The 20,389-nt window shown below is 48.8% G+C and overlaps 1 protein-coding gene across 20 annotated transcripts in view; it reads right to left on the bottom strand.

The window, feature by feature from the left end:
* Positions 1-20,389, bottom strand: part of LOC309516031 (paired box protein Pax-6-like) — a 55,769-nt gene that overhangs the window by 1,530 nt on the left and 33,850 nt on the right. For 15 of the 20 annotated variants that reach the window (XM_082194508.1, XM_082194507.1, XM_082194512.1 and 12 more), the window contains 6 exons: positions 9,571-9,729; positions 7,121-7,203; positions 6,863-7,022; positions 6,450-6,547; positions 4,587-4,728; positions 100-202 (listed from right to left, as the gene is read on the bottom strand). In XM_082194508.1, the coding sequence (XP_082050634.1) occupies positions 117-202; positions 4,587-4,728; positions 6,450-6,547; positions 6,863-7,022; positions 7,121-7,203; positions 9,571-9,729 (728 nt within the window). In that variant the 3' untranslated portion in view covers positions 100-116. Of the gene's footprint in view, positions 1-99; positions 203-2,944; positions 3,132-3,471; positions 4,137-4,586; positions 4,729-6,449; positions 6,548-6,862; positions 7,023-7,120; positions 7,204-9,570; positions 9,730-10,363; positions 10,404-10,657; positions 10,687-20,389 lie in introns of those variants that run through there. The other 5 variants (XM_082194517.1, XM_082194515.1, XR_014212742.1 and 2 more) reach the window with 5 other exon arrangements.

Below are 20,389 nucleotides of genomic sequence, written 5' to 3'. Positions count from 1 at the left end.
CCAGCCATGCGCTTTAAATGTGTGGCGTGTAAGCAGACTATTCATCTCCCCCTTTCCTTCCGCCGTCCGTTTCCACCCCCGCCCCGTTCCCCCCCCAGTCTGTTCCACTTCTTTCCTCACTGTAACCTTGGCCAATACTGGGCAAGGTCAGGGTCCCCACCAGGGACTTGGACAGGAACAGACACTCCTGGAGAGATTAACCCTAGAAAGAGAGAGAGACAGAGAGAGAGAAGAGGAAAATAGTCAGGAAATAGAAGGAATCACCCCAAACGTTATAGGCTGCAAAGCCCAATTTTTTCAGTTCAGCAAATAAATGTGCAGTGGTGCCTCGGGTTACATACACTTCAGGTTACATACGCTTCTGCGCTAACCCAGAAATAGTGCTTCAGGTTAAGAACAGCAGCAGGAGGCCCCATTAGCTAAAGTGGTGCTTCAGGTTAAGAACAATTTCAGGTTAAGAACGGACCTCCGGAACGAATTAAGTTCTTAACCCGAGGTACCACTGTATAAATATTGGGTTGCAGCACTAAGTACAGTGGTGCCCCGCAAGACGAACGCCTCGCAAGACAAAAAACTCGCTAGACGAAAGGTTTTTTCATTCGCGATTTGCCTCGCAAGACGAATTCCCCTATGGGCTTGCTTCGCAAGACGAAAACGTCTTGCGACTTTGTTAAACCGTTTAAACCGTGCTTCGCAAGAAGAAAAATTCGTTAGACGGCAAAAATTGCGGAACGAATTAATTTCGTCTTGCGGGGCACCACTGTAGCTTGTTTCATTGGTGCAAAGTGGTTTGCACAACCAAATTCTCATACCCCACAAGTGTCCCAGGACATCACACTTCCCCCACCCCACGAGAGCGTGGCAGGCATTTGGGGTGCCACGATTTTGCACCCTCAAGTGCTTTTTTCGGGGCATGGCGAGAAAAAAGTGCTTCCTTTGGTCTCCCATGATCTCCCACAGGTCACATGACTCCCGCGGAAGCACGTCCAGGAAGCCTTGTGTCCCAGTTTTGAGACTCTACATGTTGGAGGGTATGAACACTGCCTACTCTACTCCCTGCTGCATGCCCCCCCCCAATTTGTTCCAGGGGCTCCCCCAACCCTCCGCAGCAAATTTGGGATTTGCCCAAGCATCCATCCGTCTTTGCACGAATGAAGTACCGTATTTTTTGCTCTATAAGACTCACTTTTTCCCTCCTAAAAGGTAAGGGGAAATGTGTGTGCGTCTTATGGCGCGTATGCAGGCTGCACAGCTATCCCAGAAGCCAGAACAGCAAGAGGGATCGCTGCTTTCACTGCGCAGCAATCCCTCTTGCTGTTCTGGCTTCTGAGATTCAGAATCCCCCCCCCCCCCCCGTTTTCCTCCTCCAGAAACTAGGTGCGTCTTGTGGTCTGGTGCGTCTTATAGAGCGAAAAATACGGTAAATATGTTGAGTACCACTCTTCATGAACTAACTGTGCCAAACTGAAAAACGAAACATGTTGGGATCAGTGGCCTATTGTAGTCAAAGCGTTTAGGATTTGAGGAGCAAACCAAGTTTTTGCCCTAATGAACTACCCTGACTGCAGGGAAGGCAACGCAAGAATTAATATTCTGACAAAGGTTAAAGAAGGACAAGTCCCTTGCAGAGGTTTTTGAGGCCCTGAAAGATACGTTGCGACCTGCTCCTTTGGTTTCAACAACTGCCTTGTTAACGGCAATTTGTGAAAGGAAGGGCAGGTCCGTATACTACCCGCTGCTGTCTAAATCAAGACAGCCAGGAAGGAGGTGAACTGTCCCCTCCCAACAGCTCAATACTTCCACACAAACGCCTGCCTCCTGCTCTGAGAATCCAGAGGTTATAGACAGACATGGCTTCACTAGGTGGAAGAGGGTTTTCTGCTGCACAGTCTAGGTCAGGGGTCAGTAAACATTTTCAGCAGGGGGCCAGTCCACTGTCCCTCAGACCTTGTGGGGGGCAGGACTATATTTTGAAAAAAGAAAAAGAACAAATTTCTATGCCCCATAAATAATCCAGAGATGCATTTTAAATAAAAGGGCACATTCTACTCATGTAAAAACACGCTGATTCCTGGACCATCCATGGGCTGGATTTAGAAGGCGATTGGGCCGGATCCGGCTTACGGGCCTTAGTTTGCCTACCCATTGTCTAGGTCAGGGGTCAGCAAACCTTTTCAGCAGGGGGCCGGTCCACTGTCCCTCAGATCTTTTAGGGGGCCGGCCTATATTTTTTTGGGGGGAAATGAACAAATTCCTATGCCCCACAAATAACCCAGAGATGCATTTTAAATAAAAGAACACAATTCTACTCATGTAAAAACACGCTGACTCCTGGACCGTCCGCAGGCCGGATTTAGAAGCTAATTGGGCCAGACCTGGCCCCCGGGCTTTAGTTTGCCTACCCATGGTGTAGGTACTCCTTATCTGACTACTGGAATACCTTAGTTTTCTTTCTTTCCCCCCAAAGCTTATGTGTACACCTGATTTGCAGAGTGGTCCTGTTAAGTCTCACTGTGCTCAATGGAACTTGCTCTCAGGTAAATGTGCACAATAATACAGCTGTTAATTGTTTACACCCTGGCCTGTGCAAAAAAATGGGGGGAGGGTGTCTCAAGACACATCAGCAGGTGCTGGAAGGAAAAAGCAAGAACTTTAAAATATATATAAGTCCACACTTTGCTTATTAACAGGCAAGAGTTCTGGGGGACGCGGATACTTCTAAACACGGGTGGCTCTAAGGTTAGATTAGAATCTATAGTAGAGTCTAATAAAGGCATTCAATATTGCAGTTCTTGTTTTTTGACGGTCATAGCTCACACGGTATGCATAAACACCATACCTTTAAAGCTTCCCCACAAAGAATCCTGGGAAGTGTAGATTAGCCTTCACAACCCTGCAATTCCTAGCACCTACCCCCAAAAACTATAGTTCCCAGAATTATCCACAGGATGCCATGTGCTTTCAATGTACAGTGCGTATGCAAGTTATGTTACATTACCCCAGTTCTTATGTCTGTCCTCTCTGTGTCACTCAAGTTTGATCGAGATTTCCCTATCCTTATGAAATTAAAATAAAAACTTATCCTATCTTGCCTGCAGACTATTGGGCAAGAAAGACAGGGAAGATATGACCTGCGTATTGAGTAAAGTAAAGGTAACGGGACCCCTGACCATTAGGTCCAGTCGTGACCGACTTTGGGGTTGTGGCACTCATCTTGCTTTATTGGCCAAGGGAGCCGGCGTACAGCTTCCGGGTCATGTGGCCAGCATGACTAAGCCGCTTCTGGTGAACCAGAGCAGCGCATGGAAACGCCATTTACCTTCCCACTGGAGTAGTACCTATTTATCTACTTGCACTTTGTGCTTTCAAACTGCTAGGTTGCACCCCGTCACGGGGATTTGAACTGCCAACCTTCTGATCGGCAAGTCCTAGGCTCTGTGGTTCAACCCACAGCACCACCTGTGTCCCAACTTGCGTATTGAGTATACTTCTGCAAATAATATATTGTGCTTGAATGGGAGATAGACAATAGAGTCCTGTGGCATAAGTGTCCAGACACTATAGCAAGCTTCTTGTGCATGAGAAGCTTCCATTCCAGGGCTTATTTGCAGCTGTACAAGCAGCAAGGCATGCAGAGAGCTGCTCTGTGCTTCAGCATTTGCCAGAGCAAAGGGAAAAGCTGGAGCCAGAGGGGAAGGAGAAGCCCACTCGCTGGCAAAGCTCCTTCACCCACTAGTAATGGCAAGATCAAGGTTGATGCCCACAGGGCTCAAATGGCAGAGAGCAAAAGCACTGATGCAGTTCTATTCTGAAGCTGAAAGCTCAGTGAGAAAGACTCTTGCCTGAATTCCTGGAGAACTGCTGCCAGTGAATGTATTGGTCATATACTGAGTTAGGTGGACCAATCATGGTCTGAATGAGTATAATTTATTATGCTCCTGTGCAGTAGGACAGGGCTGGACAGCCACACCCCAAAGACCAAAACTGGAGTGGATTACTTCTGACCGTTTGAAAGAAAGAAAAAAGTCACTTCCAGCTTTCACCCAATTGCCTGGCTTTGGGGAGCCTTTTGCAGAATTCGAAATTTCATGTTCAGTATCTTTTCCTTCCTGGGGCTGACTATTGGCTTGTGGTCTCTATAAAGGAAGAGTCTAAGTCAGAGTGCGGTAGCTGAAATTATGCTAGGCGTATGTGCACACCAGCCTTGACAAGTGAAAGACACACTGTGTTTCTCTTAGCAGAAGCTGACGACACACGTTTTTAACTAGCGCTCCAACATGGCAAGGACTGGAAAGTTGTTTTAGTCACACTTTATGCAGAAGGTGGGATTTCTAAAAATGCATACTAGAAGCCACATTATGCATTTCACAATATAATCACTGCCCAGGAAGGATTCCAGCGTTCCTTGTCCTTCTTCTTACATGGCTCTATATGGGGGTTTTTTGGGGGGGGGTACCATGGCTGTTAAGCAACTGTGGCTGACCAGTGCCCCATCTCCTCTTCCCCACCGGTTGCTGAAAACCCTGCTTTATCCCAAATCCCCTTCGCTCACTCCACACCGGCCATTCCCCCAGCCCTTCTATTACCAGTCGAGGCCCCGTTGCTGGAGCTCAGGTTATGAGAGGAGAGCTGTGAGGGCGTGTATGAATCGTAGCTTCGCACTGACGAGCCGCCGGGGAGCATGCAGGAGTAAGACGACGTCTGGCTGGCCACGGGGGGCACGGCCTGCTGTTGGGGGCAGACAAGATGCGACAGAGGAAAGGAGGTTAGCGGCAGCAAAGGATCTCAATCAGCCTTCCTGCCTGCCTGGCCCTGAACATGTGTCTTTAAGGCAGGGGTCTTCAGTTCCAGGGTGTGGCACCTCAGGCCACGCCCCTCTCCCCAGGCCACACCTCCTCTCCCCAGGCCACACCCCTCGCTGGTCCTGCTTCACATCCCAGGTGTCTTTGCCTGGCTAGGACATGGAATCTTGAATTCCAATAGTGCCTCTTCCTCATCTGGATGGAAGACCTCTGAAGATGGTTCAGAAACTTCAGCTGGTACAGAATTCAGCGGCCAGGTTGCTCACCAAAGTGAGACGGTTTGAGCCTATTACACCGATCCTGGTTCAACTGCACTGGCCACTAAATAGTTTCCAGGCCCAGTTCAAAGTGCTGGTTTTGACCTAGAAAGCCTTAAACGGCTCAGGACCGCAATACCTCAAGGACCGCCTCTTTCCATATGAACCTACCCAGACCCTGAGATAATCTTCTGAGGCCCTCCTTCATGTGTCTCCTCCTCAAGAGGTCCGGAGGGTGGCAACACGAGAACGGGGCCTTCTCTGCAGTGGCTCCCTGTCTGTGGAATGCTCTCCCCAGGGAAGTTCGCCTGGCGCCTTCATTATACACCTTTAGGCACCAGGCAAAAATGTTCCTTTTTAACCAGGCCTTTGGTTGATCCGATTTTACATCCTATGCCCTTTTAATTTTAATTTTTTTTGTGGGCGGGCTATTGGGTTGTTGTTTTTATTTTTTATTAGGTATTTTGTGGTTTTATATCTTGATTTTATTCTGTGAACCGCCCTGAGACTCCCGGGTATAGGGCGGTATATAAATTCAATAAATTATAAACTAGCCCAGTGTTTCCCTAAGTGGGTGGTGGGAGGGCACTGGAATGATCCAGGGGGGCAGTAGCAGCCTCAGGTGCAATTGCGTGACGTTGGATAAAAATAAGGGGGCAGTGGAAGCATTAAGAAAGAAGAGAAGAAAATAAAATTATGAAAACCATTCGTACATTTTTCATCTGTTGTGTAATGACACTTAACCGCCAGGTGAGGCGCTGTTGCGGGATGGCAAAAAATGCCTCCCCTGGATCCTGCAGTCGTGCTGGAGGCGAGGGGCTTTCCTGGGATTGGGTGGGCCCTTTTCGGCTTCACCCAGGCCTGGGGAGCGGACCACCGCTTGCCTGCCTATTTGTCCAATGGCAGGCAGGCTGCGGCTTTAAGGTGTCTGGTTTACAATATCTCCCTTTGCTACGTAGGTAGAAATGCAGATACATAAAAGAATGCACATTTGTCACTGCATCTTTTTGTTTGTTCACTTAAAGAAGGCAGATTTCCAGGGGCAAGGGGTAGGCCAAATAAGTTTGGGAACCTCTGAACTATCGCCTCTGGTACAACAGGAAAGATTCTCATCTGTTGCCCCGCCCACTTTTTGCCTTTGGCCCCACCCACCCCGGCATGTGGCCCTCGGAAGCTTGCCTAGAAGGGAATGCATAGCTGTCAACTTTCAGATTTGAAAATAAGGGATCAGTCGCCTCACCTGTCCTGGGGACAGTCTACAGGATATCTAACAATCCGGGATAGCAACGGGAAATGGCGCTGGGATAAGGGGATTTCCCACAAAAAAAGGGAAGGCTGACAGCTATGGGGATGTGGTCTTCAGCCTGAGAAGGGGTTCTGAGAAGCTTACCTGGATAGGGAGGCTGTTGGCCATAGAGAAGGTGGGCAAGGGCGGAAGGGCGCCATAGTTGTTGCTGAGGGCGCTTTCCGTACGGCCCAACATGGTGCCTGTAACAGAGAGAGAAGTCATGCGGTTGTCAGTGGTGGATAGCAGTGGCGTAGCGTGGGTTGTCAGCACCCGGGGCAAGGCAAGTAATTTGTGCCCCCTAACCCGTGGATTTGCGCCCCCTAACCCAACCCCCAGATGTTGCGCCCGGTGCGGCCGGGCCCCCCCTGCACCCCCACGCTACGCCACTGGTGGATAGCCCTTCTTACTGGGGGCCAGGGCCACGTTCAACAGGGCCTCCCTGTGACAGACAGGGATGGGTTAGCCAAGAAAGAATGGGGGAATGGGAACGAGTCAGCCGAGTCCACGGCCCTCACCTGACCCCGTCGGCTGGGGGAGGGACTGGTAGACAGTGCTGCCCGCGGAGCCAAAACTGCTGTTTATGCTCAGGTGGCCCCCGGTGCCCCCCGCCTGGCGCCTCTGGTTCCTCAGCTTCTCCTCCCGGCGCCACTTAGCTCGGCGGTTGGAGAACCAGACCTGGACGGGGAGGAAGAACAGTGGAATGGAATCAACGGGGAATGAGAAGGAAGCGTAGGTTGGCCTGTCCCACAGCCGAGCGGATTCCCTTGCCATACCTGGATCCGGGCCTCCGGGAGGTCGATCTTTGCTGCCAGGCGTTCACGGGCAAAGACGTCGGGGTAGTGAGTGCGCTCAAATTCTGAGGAAGATGGGAGGGCGAGGGAGTGAGTGTTTGGGAGACATGTTTCCCCTGTTTCCCCATCATTTCTAGCCCCTGGTGAAGTAGAACCTACTCCCATGTTCTTACACTCTATTATAGCATGCCTTAAGGGGCATAAAAGGTAAAGGGACCCCTGACCATTAGGTCCAGTCGTGACCGACTCTGGGGTTGCGGCGCTCAGACCAGCTTATTGTTTAAAAGTGGCGCGGCTTGCAATGCAAGGTCAAGAAAGCAAGCTGTGAATCAAGGCTGCAGTACCACTCTGGCCCACCAGATGGCCACACACATCTTCTTCTCTTAGGTCCCATCTTGATATAACAAGTCTGCCGCAACCGACTAAATAATTTTATTACATTGTCAGCGAAGTGCCTCTGAACATATGCAGAGTTACCATTTCTCCTGAGAGGAGTCTGGTATTTTCGTAAAACAAAGTATCAATCTAAATCACACTGTCCAGTTGTTTGGAAGTTTAAGGATATCCCCTGTGTGAGATTTAGTGCGATCCATACTGCGCGTAAATGTGTCTTCCCACAAAAATTTCTTCTGCTGCTACCGACAGCGCCAGGGGAGTTTTCCTGGCCTTATCTGCAACTCCTGTTTGAATGGGATGTTCTTAAAGGTAATGGGACCCCTGACCATTAGGTCCAGTCGTGGCTGACTCTGGGGTTGCGGCACTCATCTCGCTTTATTGGCCGAGGGAGCCAGTATATAGCTTCTAGGTCATGTGGCCAGCATGACTAAGCCACTTCTGGCAAACCAGAGCAGCACACGGAAATGCCGTTTACCTTCCCGCCGGAACGGTACCTATTTATCTACTTGCACTTTGATGTGCTTTCAAATCGCTAGGTTGGCAGGAGCTCACCCCGTCGCGGGGATTTGAACCGCCGACCTTCTGATCGCCAAGTCCTAGGCTCTGTGGTTTAACCTACAGCACCACCCGCATCCCAGGATGCATCAAAAAGACCTTAGTTCCCCCCTCTCCATCTTCTTCACCTGCTGCCATCTAACAAGTCAGCATAGGTAACAGAAGGAAGAGACTACAGGAGTCACCCTGTTTAGCATCATGATGACACACACCCCATTTGGCGGGAACTGCAACTTGAGAAGAATCGAGAGGCTATACCCATGGAAAGCTAGCGTGGGTCATGGGGTCTCCCACATCAATAAAACACACACACACAATCTCTTCCTAATTCCCTTCCTACGTACACTGTGCAGGCTATCCAAGTAGGAAATCAAATATGGATGGAATAAGAAGATTTCCAACCAAAACCTGCCTGATAAGGATGGCAGCCCCTCAGCTGAGATGCACCTCAGGGTGAAGGTAAGCGGACTCAAGTATTGGACTCCAAGCCTAACTGGCTGGATGGCTCTCTGGATAGCTCACTTGGGGAGCTGGCAATGCCAAGGTTGCAGGTTTGATCCCCGCACAGGACAGCTGCATATTCCTGCATTGCAGAGGGTCGGACTAATTAGCTATGAATTGTAAGGTGGCAAAGGCACATATGTGCAGATAGAAAGCGGTGCTACCCACCTCTGCACACCATTTATAGTGGTGCCTCGCAAGACGAAAAGAATCCGTTCCGCGAGTCTCTTTGTCTTGCGGTTTTTTCGTCTTGCGAAGCAAGCCCATTAGCGGCTTAGCGGATTAGCGCTATTAGCGGCTTAGCGGGCTTAGTGGATCAGCTGATAAGCGGTTTAGCGGATCAGCTGATAAGCGGCTTAGCGGATGAGCTGTTAAGCGGCTTAGCGTATCAGCTGATAAGCGGCTTAGCGGATGAGCTGTTAAGCGGCTTAGCGTATCAGCTGATAAGCGGCTTAGCGGATGAGCTGTTAAGCGGCTTAGCGGATCAGCTGATAAGCGGCTTAGCGGATGAGCTGTTAAGCGGCTTAGCGGATCAGCTGATAAGCGGCTTAGCGGCTTGGGGAAAAGGGGGGAGGGGGGAAACCGCAGGAACTCGCAAGACATTTTCGTCTTGCGAAGCAAGCCCATAGGAAATTTATTTTGCGAAGCACCTCCAAAACGGAAAACCCTTTCGTCTAGCGGGTTTTCTGTCTTGCGAGGCATTCGTTTTGCGGGGCACCACTGTATCAGAGGCAATTGCCATGTGTTCAATGTGGAAGGGATGAGTTTGCAATGTTTACCTTTAAGAAAAGCTCTCTCAGTTACAACTCAGTTAATGCGCACACACGATGTGCACACGCATTTGCTAACAGTGCAAACAGCGGACGCCGTTTTCCTTTCCCTCACTCAAAATGCTCCGGTTCGGGCTCCTAACCAGAAAGATGAAATTCTAGCCAGCTGGCAACCTCACCTGTTTTCAGCCACCTTCGTCCCTTCCTCACCTTTCTCCAGTGCCTCTATCTGCTCCTGGGTGAAAGACGTCCGGTTCCTTTGCAATTTGCGCTTCAGCTGCAAACGGATTTGGGACTCATCTAGGTCTTGGGTGCTTGCACCTTGCGGGTGCTCAGGATCCAAGCCACTCTCCAGCTGCTGGCAACTATCTGGTGGTTGGATTGCAGAACGGAGATATGAAGAAAGGAAGGCACACACCCACACTCTGACATCATCTTCATTTATTAATCATGATTCCTATTGCATGTTAAATGTGCAAGGTGGTTGTAATTGTTATTGAGAATGAACCAGTAGTATGGTAGGCTAGGCCTGGGGAGATCCAGGTTCAAATCCTGGTCAGCTGTATTATTATTATTATTATTATTATTATTATTATTATTATTATTATTATACCATCTTGTGTTGTTGCTGCTGCTGCAGTTAGATTATTATCATCATCATACCATCCTTCATCCGTAGATCTCAGGCCAGTTCACAATATAAAATTACAATATACAGTGTGGTACCTTGGTTCTTGAACGTCTCCCTTGACAAACGTTTTGGAACCGAAACGCCGAAAACCTGGAACTAAATGCTTCCGTTTTCAAACGCGCCTTGGAAGTCAAACGGCTTCCACTGTGTGTTTTTCAACTTTCTCAATTGAATCTGAAGACAGCCCTTTGTGCCTCAGTTTTCGAACGTTTCAGCACTCAAACGGTCTTCCGGAACAGATTACGTTTGAGAACCGAGGTATCACCGTATACATATATAAAATACATAATAAAAATAAGAACAAAAGCAAACCAGTAATTCCCCTCCCCAAGCACATTTAAAAGGACATTTCTTGCCAAAGGCCTGATTGAAGAGGAATGTTTTCACCCGGCGTCTAAAGGTGTATATCTCACCCCTTCTTTAAGGTGCTCAAGTCAGTAGTGCGCATGGTCCCACCTCCCCCTATGTTATCCTCACAACAACCCTGTGAGGGAGGCTAGGCTGAGAGACAGTGACTGGCCCAAGGGTGCCCAGTGAGCTTCATAACTGTGCACCGATTTGAAGCCAAGGATCCACAGTCCTAGCCACACTCTCAAACTACTAAACCGTGCCGGTTTTCCCAGCGCATCAGTGACCCACTGCAAATCTGAACCCAGGACTTCTGAGGAAGGGCTACAGTTCATTGGCACAGCGTCTCATTTGCATACAGAAGATTCCGGGTTCAACCCCCTGCATCTTCGTCTAGGCCTAGGAGAAACCTGTCTGAAACCCTGGACAGTCATGAATTTGTCCGATCCTCTTTGAAAGCCATTCAGGCTGTCACAGGCGTTTCACAGGAGCCAATCCCAGAATTAAACTGTGCACTGTGTGTCTTCCCACCACATCCCACAAACACCTTACTTTCCCCACAGTTCCCACCCACGCTCCCCAACGAAAACAAATTTCCCACGTCGGGTGGGGAAATACAGTGGTGCCTCGCAAGACGAAAAGAATTCGTTCCGCGAGTCTTTTCGTCTTGCGATGTTTTTCGTCTTGCGAAGCACGGTCCGTCGCAACTGCGCCTCTTCAAGCGGCTTTTAAAAAAAAGCGCAAGACGTTTTCGTCTTGCGAAGCAAGCCCATAGGGAAATTCGTCTAGCGAAGCAACGCAAAACCGAAAAACCCTTTCGTCTAGCGAGTTTTTCGTCTTGCGAGGCATTCGTCTTGCGGGGCAGCACTGTAGCCTATCCAAATAACATTTGGCCGACTCGCCAAAGTAGACCAGAATCGAACCTGCATAATTTTTATCCCAACCTCGGAAGGGGAGATTTTAGGGGCAGATTTTAGAACTTGAGGAAACCCCTGATTGCCTCTGCAAAAACTGGCACAGTTGGGCAGTTGCCCCAATAGGCGCTCCATTTTGATTTCCCATGATGCTCTCTAGCGTACCATTTCTCTGGGGCACTATGAGACATTAAAACATCGGCTGGATCCATTCGGTTACTTTGCTTATTAATGTGTTTTAATACACTGGTACCTTGGGTTAAGTGCTTAATTCGTTCCGGAGGTCCGTTCTTAACCTGAAACTGTTCTTAACCTGAAGCACTACTTTAGCTAATGGGGCCTCATGCTGCCGCTGCACCGCCAGAGCACAATTTCTGTTCTCATCCTGAAGCAAAGTTCTTAACCTGAAGCACTATTTCTGGGTTAGCAGAGTCTGTAACCTGAAGTGTATGTAACCTGAAGCATATCTAACCCGAGGTACCACTGTACTATAAACAGCTCTGTGATCTTCGGTTGAAGGGTGGCATATAAATTAAATTAAAAATATATAAATGTTTTCCCTTCCTCACCTCTTGTTAACTCTGCCAAGGCTTTGCTACTAGAGGGCATCATGCCTAGGGTACCCTCACACCTAGAGCCAGGCCCAGGGGGTTACACCCCTAAACCCCTCCACCCCAAACTCCCCATCTTCCATCTCAGGCCTGCACCCCACATGCCTTCATCCTACCGACCAAGAGCGCCAGCTCTTGGGGGCCGATGCACTTTGGAGTCCTCCAAATTTTTTTTGAGCAACATGGCCCCCTCAATATTCAGAGGGCTCCATGTCACGACATCGCGTCCGGCCCCCTCAAACCTCCAGAGAACTTGGTGCCTCTGCTACTGATCTCTAAGCCTTGCTTTCCACACACACACACACACACACACACACACACACACACACACTCCTCTCTCATCCTGTCTCTCCCCACCCCACCCCCCAGGGCTAACTGGTATGGTGCTTGTTCGCAGTGACAACTGTTCGTTAATAGTTTATAAAGAGTTAATGAATGATTAATTAGTCAGTGTTAAGAATTCGTTAATCCATCGCTGCACACTCAAGGTGCAGAACCGATGCCGGTTGATGCCGGTTGCAGCGTCGGGTGTCTCTGTGTGTAGAGAAATAGCCAGAGTTTTCTTCCACAGCAACCCCAAGACATATGGGGTTAAGAGTCAGGGAGAGGAAAGCCAACAAATGGAGGCAGGAAGGGGAGAGAGAGGCTGAGCTGATGAGGCTGAGAGTTCAGGCCTCTGCAAACGAGAAGTTCTCATTCAGCGAAGCATCTTTCTTGCGTTTCCTGAGTTGGGCACGGAGGGGAGGGGGACACTTCTTTGTGGCTGGCGCGGTGCAAGGGACTGGAGGGGCACCATGGGTTTGGGGACCGGGGTCTCCAGGAGAGGGGGACGGTGGGCGGGTTCGGGGAGCCCACGAGGGTTTAACCTTTTTATCCCAGGGGAGATGTGGTCTGAACGGTGACCTTTCTTCTGCCGCCGCGAAGCCAGGCACTCAGATCTCCGCAGGCGACGTAGAGCCACGGCATCAGCCGCAGTGCTCTAATGTGAGGCGACACTGCCTGCTCCCTTGCCCCCCCCTTCCCCGAGTCCTTTGCAGCCCCCGAAGCAATGAGATCCAAAAGGCCCCCTTGGTGAAGAGTGTCTCTGCTTGGCCCGGGCCCAGACATAGTGTTGTCAGGATCCCTTCCCCCCTTCCCCGCTGCTCCACTTTCCGCCCCAGCCCCCAACGCACACACACCCCCACGACTCGCCCCGGCTCCTTCCCCACATCCCCATCAGCTCTGCTTTTTCTCTCTCTCTCTTTTTTTGCTGAGAGATCTTTGCAGAATGCAGAAGGAGGAAACACACTTGTATAAGCCCGGAGGGGAAATGAGGCGGGAGGGAGGGGCGGTGGTGGTGGTTGATGCGGGGGGCCGAGGGGGGAGAGGTTGAGGACTGAAGGGAAGTCAGAAGAGGGGAGTCCATGCATAGGATCTAAAAACAGCACAGATGGATGAACACACACAGAGAAAAACACACACAGAGAGAAAAACAGCAGTAGCATGGCCTGTCTTTGTAGATGGGGACCACACGATAACAGAACCTGGAACGTCAGGATGGAAGTGGTGTGGGTTGTTAGGGACAGGGCAGAAATATGTTCAGACGCAACCCTATCCAAGTTGCACTGCGAACCCAGGCACAGCTGTCCTTCAAAATCTGTGCTTTCCTGCATTTTCAAACACGGTTCATCAAACCCAAAAGAATGTGCCCCCCCCAAAAGAGGCATACAGTGGTACCTCGGGATGTGAACAGAATCCGTTCCAGAGCCCCGTTCGCATCCTGAATAGAACGGAAGACACGAGCGGGTCACGTTTTGCTGCTTCCGCGCATGCGCGTGACATCATTTTGAGCGCCTGCGCATGCGCAAGTGGTGAAACCCAGAAGCAACGCGCTCCGTTACTTCCGGGTTGCCGCGGAGCGTAACTTGAGAACGCTCAACCTGAAGCACATTCAACCTGAGGTATGACTGTATATTGGAGAAAGCGTGCCTAACAGTGGGTGTGTTTTTTGGGTGGGGGAATTGATAAAAATGCATTGTGTTTGGGGAACTTGCTTGAGAAGGCGCATCTGTTCAGAGAAAAGGAAAACAAAAACACACACAAATTTCCACACCAATGTTTTTGAAAAAATAAAGTTTGCCAACCGATGCAGAAACAGGGTAAAACGAATGGAAAGGTTGGAAGCAGGCTGGAAGAGAGAAACCAAAACCGGAGAGATTCCTTCGGACCGAGTGGGTGATCTAGTGGATCAAGGGGATCAGAAGTAACATAACCAGGGTGGGTCTATAGGCTGGACAGGGACACAAAATGGGCCACAGAGTTAGCTCAGTTGCTAGAGCATGAGATTCTTAAATTCAGAGTTGTGGGTTCGAGACCCACCTTGGGCCAAAGATTCCTGCATTGCAGGGGGTTGGACTAGATGTCCCATCATGGTCCCTTCCAACTCTACAATTCCATGAAATCACAGGCTATTTGGTTATCAAATAATCTGGACATGTTTTTCAGACAATAGATGAAAAGCCATATATTTGCTTCCTGGAAGTCTTGGTGGGGACAGAAGGCTACGTCACTAACGAGGCATCTTATCAGTTCTGCACCTGCCAACGTCTGGTTTAGCTGCTGGAAGGAAATAAGGTAGAGGGCCTTCTCGGTAGTGACACCCGCCCTGTGGAATGCCCCCCCACCAGATGTCAAAGAAATAAACAACTATCTGACTTTTAGACATCTGAAGGCAGCCCTGTTTACGGAAGCTTTTAATATCTGATGAATTATTGTATTTTAATATTTTGCTGGAAGTCGCCCAGAATGGCTGGGGAAACCCAGCCAGATGGACGGGGTATAAATAATAAATTATTATTATTATCTGTGACACCTGACTCAACCACATGAAGGATAGCAGCAGGGGTTATCACAACATGAGTTGTTTCATTATTAGAGAGCAATAAGTCACAGGAATAAACTTGGTGGAGGTGATTTCGAATTTCAGCAGCAATTGTCTTAAAGTTATCCTCTGATTAATTTTATGCTGTTTTAAAATTCTCTGTTACATGTGCATGTATGCCTGTAAGTCGCTTTGAGTTACTTTTTGTAAAATAAAAAAGCGACTAATAAGTTCAAGTAAATTTAAGAAGAAGAAGAAGAAGAAGAAGAAGAAGAAGAAGAAACCACTCAAAGCATCTCCAGATGTTACCAATCACTCCCCACAAGGGTCAATCTGGGGCACTTCCTCTTTCATCTACAAATGATAGATAAACTCTCCCAATAAACAGGATAGACTTCCTGAAACTCTGTGGCCTGGGAAAGGAGGGGGAGGAAAGAGCGGTATATCTCATCTAGATACTAGGCTGGGCGGCACACAAAGCTGGTGTGGGAATTGAGGCTCTAGGCAGGAGTGTTCGATGCTCAAGTGGCAAGGAATCCAGTCCAGCCCCCTTTATGTTTTGCGATGGCAGCTCTCATAGTTTTAGAAGGCTGCAGAACCTCATGGGTTAGCAAAAAGCAAGAGGAGTCAGGAGGTTGGGGCTGAGGATTTCATTAAGGACCCCTTCACCTTGCCAAGAAAGGTCTGTATAGTTAAAGCTATGGTTTTCCCAGTAGTGATGTATGGAAGTGAGAGCTGGACCATAAAGAAGGCTGATCACCGAAGAATTGATGCTTTTGAATTATGGTGCTGGAGGAGACTCTTGAGAGTCCCATGGACTGCAAGAAGATCAAACCTATCCATTCTGAATACTTTGGCCACCTCATGAGAAGAGAAGACTCCCTGGAAAAGACCCTGATGTTGGGAAAGATGGAGGGAACAAGGAGAAGGGGACGACAGAGGACGAGATGGCTGGACAGTGTTCTCGAAGCTACAAACATGAGTCTGACCAAACTGTGTGAGGCAGTGGAAGACAGGAGTGTCTGGCGTGCTCTGGTCCATGGGGTCATGAAGAGTCGGACACAACTAAACAACAACCTCCCCCCACAAAAAAAAAAATGCAAACATTGGGGATGTTCATCCACCCCAATGAATGAATGCCTCACAACTTAGCGGTACTAAGTACATCTGATCTAGCATCAGGAAAAAAGGAACAGTTTGCTGCTGTCAAAGATTGCTGCTGCCCAACAGCACCACCGAGGGGCAAATGCTCAAGTGAGATTGGGGATTCACTGAGGAGTGCAGTGTCCCTCTAGCCCAGCCTTTCTCAACCTGTGAGTCCCCAGATGTTGTTGGACTACAACTCCCATCACCCCTAGCTAGCAAGGCCAGAGCTCAGGGATGCTGGGAGTTGTAGTCCAACAACATCTGGGGACCCACAGGTTGAGAACTGCTGCTCTAGCCACTTTCCAAACAGATCTCTTAGAGTGATGAGGACTAGTAACATACTATTTATTTAATTTAAAAAAATGAAAAGGAAGATTCTATTGCCATGATAAGTTGGAGGACCCTAGTTCGCCACTTCTGGGGTGTGTATGTGAGAGGTGAATGAGAATATTTGTCTACTGATGGGTAGGAGTTAAGAAGTAAAATGGAAGAGAGGATAAAAACAAGTGCTAAGGGTTGGTTATATAGCAGAAACTTGCCTTAGAGTTGGCCTTAGAGCTCAAAACCCTGCTTCAAGCATTTGACAGCCATCTTCCTTTTTTTCGGGAGCAGGAGAGCATCAAAGGTTTGGGACTTGATGTTGAATGGGCCTCGAGCCTGTGTTGCTTCCCTGACCTTTTGCCAGCTTTGTTTTCTCATCAGAAATTGGATAAAGTCCTCTAAAGAGTTGTTTAGAGGTAACATTGCTAAATACAGGGACGCGGGTGGCGCTGTGGGCTAAAGCCTCAGCGCCTAGGGCTTGCCGATCGAAAGGTCGGCGGTTCGAATCCCCGCGGCGGGGTGCGCTCCCGCTGCTCGGTCCCAGTGCCTGCCCACCTAGCAGTTCGAAAGCACCCCCGGGGGCAAGTAGATAAATAGGTACCGCTTACCAGCGGGAAGGTAAACGGCGTTCCGTGTGCGGCTCTGGCTCACCAGAGCAGCGTTGTCACGCTGGCCACGTGACCCGGAAGTGTCTGCGGACAGCGCTGGCCCCCGGCCAATAGATGTGAGATGGGCGCACAAACCCCAGAGTCTGTCAAGACTGGCCCGTTCGGGCAGGGGTACCTTTACCTTTACCTTTAACATTGCTAAATAAGCAAGCAACTTAGCAAAGATCTCAGTGACAGCAAGCACTGCAATGGAACTCAGCTTGAAGAACCCTTATGGGGAAGACAATGTGGAATAGTTATCCCATATTATTCCAGTTGGGTTCAATAGGTAGGACAATATGGAATAGTATCCCATATTATTCCAATTAGGTTCAATGGATAGGACAATATGGAATAGTTATCCCATATTATTGCAATTGGATTCAATGGGGAGAACAATATGAAGTAGTTATCCCATATTATTGCAATTGGATTCAATGGGTAATAATTTGAAGTCTGTGGTATAAAGAATATAAAGAAAGTCCTGCTGGCTCAGACCAAAGGTCTGTGCAGTCGAACATCCTGCTTCCCAAGTGGCCAAACAGATGCCACTGAAAAGTCCACGATGGAGATGTGAAGGTGCCAGCCTTCATCCCACTTCCCCAGCAACTACAGAGGCATTTGTTATTTAGTCGTTTAGTCGTGTCCGACTCTTTGTGACCCCATGGACCAGAGCACGCCAGGCACTCCTGTCTTCCACTGCCTCCCGCAGTTTGGTCAGACTCATGTTGGTAGCTTCGAGAACACTGTCCAACCATCTCGTCCTCTGTCGTCCCCTTCTCCTTGTGCCCTCCATCTTTCCCAACATCAGAGTCTTTTCCAGGGAGTCCTCTCTTCTCCTGAGGTGGCCAAAGTATTGGAGCCTCAGCTTCATGATCTGTCCTTCCAGCGAGCACTCAGGGCTGATTTCCTTAAGAATGGATACGTTTGATCTTCTTGCAGTCCATGGGACTCTCAAGAGTCTCCTCCAGCACCACAACTCAAAAGCATCAATTCTTTGGCGATCAGCCTTCTTTATGGTCCAACTCTCGCTTCCATACATTACTACTGGGAAAACCATGGCTTTAACTATATGGACCTTTGTTGGCAAGGTGATGTCTCTGCTTTTTCAGATGCTGTCTAGGTTTGTCATTGCTTTTCTCCCATGAAGCAGGCATCTTTTAATTTTGTGACTGCTGTCACCATCTGCAGTGATCATGGAGCCCAAGAAAGTAAAATCTCTCACTGCCTTCTCTTCTACAGAGGCATACGGCTCCATAAAGCCACTGTAGAGACCTCTCCTCCATAAATCAACCCAATCCCAGTTCAAGAACCTAAGAAGAGACTCCTGGACCAGGCCAATGGCTTGTTGAGTCCATCATCCGTGTTCTCACAGTGGTCCACCTGTGGAAAACCTACAAGCAGGACCCGAGCACAACAGCACTCTCCCCTCCTGCAGCTTCTACCGACTAATATTCAGAAGCATTACTACTTCCGACTGTGGTCACTAGAACCAATGGCTACTGCCGCAGCTTATGACAGTGGACCCCATAACTGAATTGTGGGATTGCAGAGCATGCCTTCTATGGACTCTGTGTGAACATGCCACATTGCATCCAATGCACAGAGGCAAGCTAGTTACCCCTTGAGATAGGGGCATGGGAAACTGCCCATATACAGAGGAAGAGCACTGGGTCCACTTAGCTCAGCACTGTCTACACTGATGGACAGTGGCTCTCCAAGGTTTCAGACTGAAAACCCAAAATGTTGCAAGGTAAAAGGGCATCACTTCCTTAGGTAAGGATTTTGAGGGAAACCTAGAGCTTGCCTATTGTTATCAAGAGTATACCCACATCTAGGGATGGGTGAATCTCTTAGCTTTAGCTCCTGCTTTCCCCCAATCTTCGGTTCAGTTCTCCACATTTTTGCATCAGCTTGCAATGTCTTTTGCAAGTCCTCACAAAAACGTAGAGAGTGCACATTTCCACGAGCAATCTCCCCCTAACTCCATGCATGTTTCGTATGTTGTTCTCACTTAAGTGCCTTTTTAAACGCAATTTACCCCCTAACATGAAGGTTTTTATGCAAGTTTCGGGCAACAGCTGTGTTTTTGGCTTGCGTTTTCTTCCGGAAAATTCGGTAGTTTCGTATTAAAAAGCAAATTGACCTGAACTTCTGCCTCAAACCAACCCGGCACTGATATTTGATACAATATGCAGGCAGTTCCAGAAGCAACAACAATTCTCTGAGCAGGACTGGGCGGTTGGCTTCAGCCACTGTAAACGCATCCCACAAAGTATTGGCAGTGATGTTACATTGCAGGGACATTTAAATGGTGGCTAGACCTAAGCACCTCTTGGCCCTGGGCAGGTGTCAGCACATAGAGGGCAGTTGGCCAGGGTGCCAGCTGTTGACACTGACCCTAGATGTAGAACAAGCAGCCCTGATTGGTTGGGAGCTACAATGGACTGCCAAGTCCTGGGACATTCCCTCTTCCCTTGACTGCTGTCTCGAGTTTTTCTGGGGGACTAGCTACTTGTTGTGGATATGAAAACCCAGAACAGAGCTTTGGGAACTTGAAAGGAGCGAAACCCACAAAGGAGACACAGCTTAAATTGGAGAAAGGGATGAGAACACAAGCATGAACACCACGCCACTTCTCTACTCTACATCTGCCTCTCTCAAACCCACTTTTCTTATCGCTTACATATAAAGCACATGGTTCCCCCCCAAAAAAAAATTAATAATCCTGGGAACTGTAGTTTGGTAAGAATCCTGGGACCTGTAGCTCCCTGGGGGGTAAACTACAGTTCTCAGGATTCTTGGGGAGCGGGGATGTGCTTTAAATGTATGGCGTAGATGTAAGCACACTGACATTTAGCTAGCCCAGAGATGGGGAACTCTCCTGTGCCCCCTCCTGAAGTTCTTGGGCTCCAACTCCCATCAGATCCAGCAAACCTGGTCAATAATTGAGGATGATGGGAGTTGTAGTCCAGCAAGATCTGGAGGGTCACAGATTCTCCACGCCTGATCTAGCCCCTCGGGAAGCCTAGCTCATACTCTCCAGACTGCGGGAAAGGGCAATCTTTGTGTGTGTTTGTGAAGCTCAGTAAGTAACCTTGGGCTGCTCACTCTCTCCCAGCATAGCCTCCCTTCAAAGGTTGTCGTGAGGATAAAATTAGGAGGGAAGAACCATTTGCACCATCTTGAGGTCCTGGGAAGAGCAGGCACATAAATAAATGTTAATACCTAGATCTATACAGACAAAAAGAGGCAGGCAAATCTGTCAATCTCAGTTTCTCATTTTTCCAACCTTCAGTTCATTTTACACACACACACACACACACACACACACACACACACACGTCCTCATGAAAATTTATCAGCATTTTAGGACTAATTTCTCCAAACATACATGTTTATATGCAATTCCGCATAAGATACACATCTTTTGATGTTTGATGTCTTGTTTTTATAATGCCTAGAGTGGCTGGGGTAAACCAGTCAGATGG

This window comes from Podarcis vaucheri, assembly GCF_965113315.1.
Source record: "Podarcis vaucheri genome assembly, chromosome: 13".
In the NCBI taxonomy this organism is placed as follows: Eukaryota; Metazoa; Chordata; class Lepidosauria; order Squamata; family Lacertidae; genus Podarcis; species Podarcis vaucheri.
This window is presented reverse-complemented; position numbering and strand designations above follow the sequence as displayed.